The following is a 7,202-nucleotide window of genomic DNA, read 5'->3' on the forward strand; positions in this document are numbered from 1 at the left end:
AATTTTTGCCATGTATATGTGCATTGTGATCCGCCCCGAGTCCCCTTCGGGGTGAGAAAGAAGGGCGGAATATAAATACTGTAAATAATAATAATAATAATAATAATAATAGACTCTCACAGTATTACTCAGTAGGGGTCGGATAGAAGTTGGGGCCGATATATACAGGAAGTCTGAACAGGAAAACTTTAGAACTGTCTCTTTAGGATTGTGGAAAGATGGAATAAACAACTTGCCTCCAGCAATTTATTGTTGTCAGCTTGATTTTAACTCCAAGATCTTCCAGATTCTGAACTTTGCCAGCTATGTTGGTGTCAATAATAATAATAATAATAATAATAATAATAATACTGTAAGTAATAATAATAATAATAACAACAACAACAACAGACTGTCACAGTGATACCCAATAGGATGGAACTTGCGGCCGATATGTACAGGAGGTTTGACCGGGAAAACTTTAGAACTGTCTTTTTAGAACTGTGGAAAGACGGAATAAACAACTTGCCTCCAGCGATTTATTGTCGTGAGCTTGATTTTAACTCCAAGATCTTCCAGAGTCTGAACTTTGCCAGCTATGTTAGTGTCAACAGTAATAATAATAATAATAATAATAATAATAATAATAATAACAACAACAACAACAACAACAACAATAACAACAACAGACTGTCACAGTGATACCAAATAGGATGGAACTTGGGGCCGATATGTATAGGACGTTTGACCGGGAAAATTTTAGAACTGTCTTTTTAGGATTGTGGAAAGATGGAATAAACAACTTGCCTCCAGCGATTTATTGACGTGGGCTTGATTTTAACTCCAAGATCTTCCAGAGCTTTACCATCTATGTTGGTGTCAATAATAATAATAATAAAAGCTAATCTTCACATGACGTGGATTGACTACCAAAAGGCCTTTGACTCACTCCCACACAGCTGGATCATCAAGTGCCTGGACGCCATCGGGATTTGTAAAAACGTTGGCACCTTTATTGAAAACATGATGGAGCACTGGAAAACTGAACTGTTTGTTGGAAATGAAAGCTATGGACTTGTCAACATCAGGAGAGGAATTTTCCAGGGAGACTCGTTGTCCCCTCTGCTTTTCATTATTGCCACGATCCCCCTGTCAACAATCTTACAAAAAACAAATCTCGGCTATCAAACATCTAAGAAATCTCACAAAATTTCGCATTTGATGTACATGGATGACCTGAAGCTGTATGGAAAAGCGGAAACTGAAATCCAGTCTCTGACCAACACTGGGATCTGCAGCATCATCTGAAAATACATCACACAGTCCTAGACACTTGGGAAGTGTTCTACTTGTGATTTTGTGATACGAAATCCAGCATGTCTATCTTGTTTGCTGTGTCATAATAACAATAATAATAATAATACATATTTGCAGAAAATGCATTCCAAGGTTTAATATTATGATATATAACAAGGTGAAGAACTGCATACGTCGATTGCGGGCGTTTCTTGGAAGGCGAGCAATGCAGTCCGGGCGGGGATTCGAACCCGGTTCCGAAGCGCTTTACCTGCGGGCCGAGTTCAAGCGGTCCTTGACGGCGGAGGCGTGTCGGAGCAAGCCCTCGATGCTCTTGAAATAGACGCCGCTGTCCTTCATGTTCTTGATGGCACTGCAAGAGGGATTTGGAGGGATTGATGGGAGTTGAAGTTCACCTACATCCAGAGAGCACTGTGAACCCAAATAATGATGGATCTGGACGAAACTTGGCACACAGAAGCCCCAGAACTCACTCAACCTACTGGACGGATTTGAGGAGACTGACTCACCATAGTGGGAGTTGTAGTTCACCCTATAGCCAGAGAGCACACTCAACCCCACCCATGATGCATCCCGAGCAAACTTGCCCAACATAACAAACTTTAAGTACTGATGGAGTTTCTCGGGGTTCACCTAGCATGATGGGAGTTATAGTTCACCCACAACCTTATGCATTTTGTACTGTTAAAACACTGACTTTTTCAAATAACCCAGGCACCACCAGGTACCCAAGATAGTAAATATCTAAAATCTATATATATAAAAGGCTAATGGAATCGCGGCACCGAGCAAACAACAAAAGTAAAGGCCCCCCAGCCTCCAAATTTGACAACACAACCCATCATCCACGCCTTAAGGTTGAAACAACACAAAATCACGTCACGCACCTCCACATGGAGAGAACCCACAACGAACCATCGGGAGCCATGCCAGGGAGGGAAAGAGAAAGCAGAATGGCCGGCACGGAAAAGGAAAGGCAGGCAATGGGGAAAAGCTGTCCCCTGTGTCCTAGCGCCCACCCATCATCCGAATTATTTACAGTAGAGTCTCACTTATCCAAGCCTCGCTTATCCAAGTTTCAGGATTATCCAAGCCATTTTTGGAGTCAATGTTTTCAATATATCATGATATTTTGGTGCTAAATTCGTAAATACAGTAATTGCAACATAACATTACTGCATATTGAACTACTTTTTCTACCAAATGTGTTGTCTAACATGATGTTTTGGTGCTTATCTCCACAATCTCCACCATAAAAATAATAATAGAATCCTACAGTCACAGAGATAGCAGAGACCCCTAAAGGCCATCCAGTCCAACCCCTTCCTGCCGTGGAGAACACAATCCAAACATTCCCAACAGATGGTCATATAGCCTCTTGATAATAATAATACTAATAACAATATCATGGAATCATGTTTCCAGACAGCCCTAAGAATCATCCAGTACAACCTCCTTCTACCATGCAAGACCACACAATCCAAACACTCCTGACAGATGGCCATCCACCCACTATATAATAATCATGATGATAATAAAGATAATAATCATGATGATAACAGCAACAATAATAATAATAATCATCATAGAACTATACCATCCAATAATTTGGAGACACCCCTAACGGCCATCCACCCCAACCCTTTCTACTATGCACCAAGACACAATCTAACCATTCACAACACTTGGACAACGTATGCATACTATACAATACTACACAGCGACAAAGACCCCCTCTACTCCCACCACTTTCACATTACACAAACAACCAAATACATACTAAACATAAAGACAACCATACAACAGACATTCAATACCACCACTAACTCAAATTTCTCAACAACACCACCAGACAACACCACAGCAACGCGTGGCCGGGCACAGCTGGTCTAATATAAAATGCGTCTATCTAGGGACACTTTTAGGACACCCTCTATACTACCACTATTATTACCACCATTAATAATAATAATAATAATAATAATAATAATAATAATAATAATAATATGGTGGCATGGTTCGAGACCCAGGTTTGGATGCCTGCTTGGCCTTGTATAATAATAATAATAATAATAATAATAATAATAATAATAATAATAATAATAATAATATGGTGGCATGGTTCGAGACCCAGGTTTGGATGCCTGCTTGGCCTTGTATAATAATAATAATAATAATAATAATAATAATAATAATAATAATAATAATAATAATAATATGGTGGCATGGTTTGAGACCCAGGTTTGGATGCCTGCTTGGCCTTGTATAACAATAATAATAATAATAATAATAATAATAATAATAATAATAATAATAATAACATGGTGGCATGGTTCGAGGCCCAGGTTTGGATCCCTGCTTGGTCTTGAATAATAATAATAATAATAATAATAATAATAATAATAATAATAATAATAATAATAATATGGTGGCATGGTTTGAGACCCATGTTTGGATCCCTGCTTGGCCTTGTATAATAATAGTAATAATAGTAATAATAATAATAATAATGATACAAAATCCAGCAAATATATCTTGTTAGCTGTGTCATAATAAAATAATAATAATATGGTGGCATGGTTCGAGACCCAGGTTTGGATCCCTGCTTGGGCTTGTATAATAATAATAATAATAATAATAATAATAATAATAATAATAATAATAATAATAATATGGTGGCATGGTTCGAGACCCAGGTTTGGATGCCTGCTTGGGCTTGTATAATAATAGTAGTAATAATAATAATAATAATAATAATAATAATAATAATAATATGGTGGCATGGTTTGAGACCCAGGTTTGGATGCCTGCTTGGCCTTGTATAATAATAGTAATAATAATAATAACAATAATAATAATAATAATAACAATACCTGCAGGCATACTCCACAGTGTAAATGGCCCCTTGGCTTTGCTCCTCCCAGCTCTGCATGTCGGCCTACGGAAATAGAGTAAAATAGAGTACAATTCATCCAAGTTTAAGGCAGAAAAAGAAAACATTTCTCCCCAAATAATAAAAACATATTAAAATACATTGAAAATGAACATGCGTTTCTTAATGAGCATCTATTCTTTGTATGTAATGTGCCAAAGCCTATAGGATACACGAGACAGTGTTCCAGTGTAAAACCATTTCTATTCATTATAAAAAATAATAAATATAATAATAAATATATATTATATTTATATATATTTAAATATTTAAATTTATTATTATTATTATTATGATTTCTATCCATTGGATAATATTGTTCTGCACCAAACCCCATAGGATACACGAGACAGTGCTCCGGTGTAAAACACTTTCTATTTATTATAAAAATAATAAATATCATAATAAATAAATATATTATTATTATTTCTATTCGGATAATACTGTTCTGCACCAAACTCCATAGGATACACGAGGCAGTGCTCAGGTGTAAAACCATTTCTATTCATTATAAAAATAATAAATATCATAATAAATATATTATTATTATTATTTCTATTCATTGGATAATATTGTTCTGCACTAAACTCCATAGGATACGCGAGGCAGTGCTCAGGCATAAAATCCTTTCTATTCATTGTAAAAATAATAAATATCATAATAAATAAATATATTATTATTATTTCTATTCATTGGAAAATATTGTTCTGCACCAAACTCCATAGGATACACGAGGCAGTGCTCAGGCATAAAATCCTTTCTATTCATTATAAAAATAATAAATATCATAATAAATAAATATATTATTATTATTATTATTTCTATTCATTGGATAATACTGTTCTGCACCAAACTCCATAGGATACACAAGGCAGTGCTCAGGTGTAAAACCATTTCTATTCATTATAAAAATAATAAATATCATAATAAATATATTATTATTATTATTATTTCTATTCATTGGATAATATTGTTCTGCACTAAACTCCATAGGATACACGAGGCAGTGCTCAGGCATAAAACCCTTTCTATTCATTGTAAAAATAATAAATATCATAATAAATAAATATATTATTATTATTTCTATTCACTGGATAATATTGTTCTGCACCAAACTCCATAGGATACACGAGGCAGTGCTCAGGTGTAAAACCATTTCTATTCTAATTTCATTTCTAATAATATAATATAATATTAATTATATATTATATATTAAATGTAATATTACGAATAATATTACCATAAAATTATATAGTACAATATAGTAATTTAATTGCTTATATTGTGCTATGCTAATAATATATTGTATATACATTTGATTTGTAAGCCGCTATTTATGATATTTATTATAAAAATAATAAATATCATAATAAATAAATATATTATTATTATTTCTATTCATTGGATAATACTGTTCTGCACCAAACTCCATAGGATACGCGAGGCAGTGCTCAGGTGTAAAACCATTTCTATTCATTATAAAAATAATAAATATCATAATAAATCAATCAATATATTATTATTATTTCTATTCATTGGATAATACTGTTCTGCACCAAACTCCATAGGATACACGAGGCAGTGCTCAGGTGTAAAATCCTTTCTATTCATTATAAAAATAATAAATATCATAATAAATAAATCAATATATTATTATTATTTCTATTCATTGGATAATACTGTTCTGCACCAAACTCCATAGGATACATGAGACAGTGCTCCGGTGTAAAACCCTTTCTATTCATTATAAAAATAATAAATATCATAATAAATAAATATATAATTATCTGACCTTGTGCTGGGCCAGTTCTGGGAGTGACCGCCGGACGTGTTCCTGGAGCCGATACAAGGCGACGGAGGGTTCGTTGGCCAGGACGTACATGCTTTCGGTGAATTTATCCGTCACTGAGAGAGAGAAAACGCGATCCATCAATGCAATAAATAAACAACTATCCAGCATAATACGTTTGAGATACAGGAAAGGAGATTACGCCTGAACATTAGGAAGAACTTCTTAGAGCTGTTCAACAGTGGAACTCTCTGCGTCAAGAGTCTGGTGGAGGCTTTGTGTTAAAATAAATTTTATTAGTGCTTTCAACATACAATTAAAATAAATTTGGTATAGAACAGAGTGGGGAGGGGGGAAGAATAGTAATAGTGGAGCAAACGAACATACCAGAAAAAAGAAAGAAGGAAAAGAATATATATATATATATATATATATATATATATATATATATATATATATAAAAACAAAAACAACAAAAAACAAACATACTAAATCTTAAAAATTGACTTCCATCTTAGCACAGTGTCTTATACCACCATAATTTAACAGAGTTTTCTTATTTTTTCAACCATCTCTATCCGGTGTCTTTATTTTGTGTGTTTCCATTTGTTTGTACTCTCGATTGTTTTGTGAATCTTATTTTCCATATATTTTAAATTATTACCCTATGTTCTTCATCTTTCAGATAAATTTTGATCATTTCCCAGTTTGTCTGTTTTTTTGGTCTGCCTTCATTATTTTCTAGTAAATATGTTAATTTATCCATATTCATTACTTCCCAGATCTTTGTTAACCAACATCTTACATCCGGCATTTCTTTATCTTTCCAAAATTTAGCAAAATTCATTCTGGCGGAGGCTTTGAAACAGAGGCTGGGTGGCCATCTGTCGGGAGGGCTTTGCTTGTGCTTTTTCTCATGGCGGAAGAGGGTTGGACTCGATGGCCTTTAGAGGTCCCTCCCAACTCTAAGTCTAATAATAATAATAAAACAGTAGAGTCTCACTTATCCAAGCTAAACGGGCCGGCAGAAGCTTGGATAAGCAAATATCTTGGATAATAAGGAGGGATTAAAGAAAAGCCTATTAAACATCAAATTAGGTTATGATTTTACAAATTAAGCGCCAAAACATCATGTTATACAACAAAATTGACAGAAAAAGTAGTTCAATACGCAGTAATGTCATG

General features: G+C 34.3%; 1 protein-coding gene across 1 annotated transcript in view; it reads right to left on the reverse strand.

Moving 5' to 3' along the window:
* Positions 1–504: 504 nt before the first annotated feature.
* Positions 505–7,202, reverse strand: part of borcs8 (BLOC-1 related complex subunit 8) — an 11,445-nt gene continuing 4,747 nt past the window's right edge. The window contains exons 2-4 of the mRNA XM_062959298.1: positions 6,021–6,133; positions 4,170–4,234; positions 505–1,648 (exon numbers count right to left, since the gene is read on the reverse strand). Coding sequence (XP_062815368.1) covers positions 1,543–1,648; positions 4,170–4,234; positions 6,021–6,133 — 284 coding nt within the window. The 3' untranslated portion in view covers positions 505–1,542. The remainder of the gene's footprint in view (positions 1,649–4,169; positions 4,235–6,020; positions 6,134–7,202) is intronic.

This window comes from Anolis carolinensis, unplaced genomic scaffold (genome assembly GCF_035594765.1).
Source record: "Anolis carolinensis isolate JA03-04 unplaced genomic scaffold, rAnoCar3.1.pri scaffold_7, whole genome shotgun sequence".
NCBI lineage: Eukaryota > Metazoa > Chordata > Lepidosauria > Squamata > Dactyloidae > Anolis > Anolis carolinensis.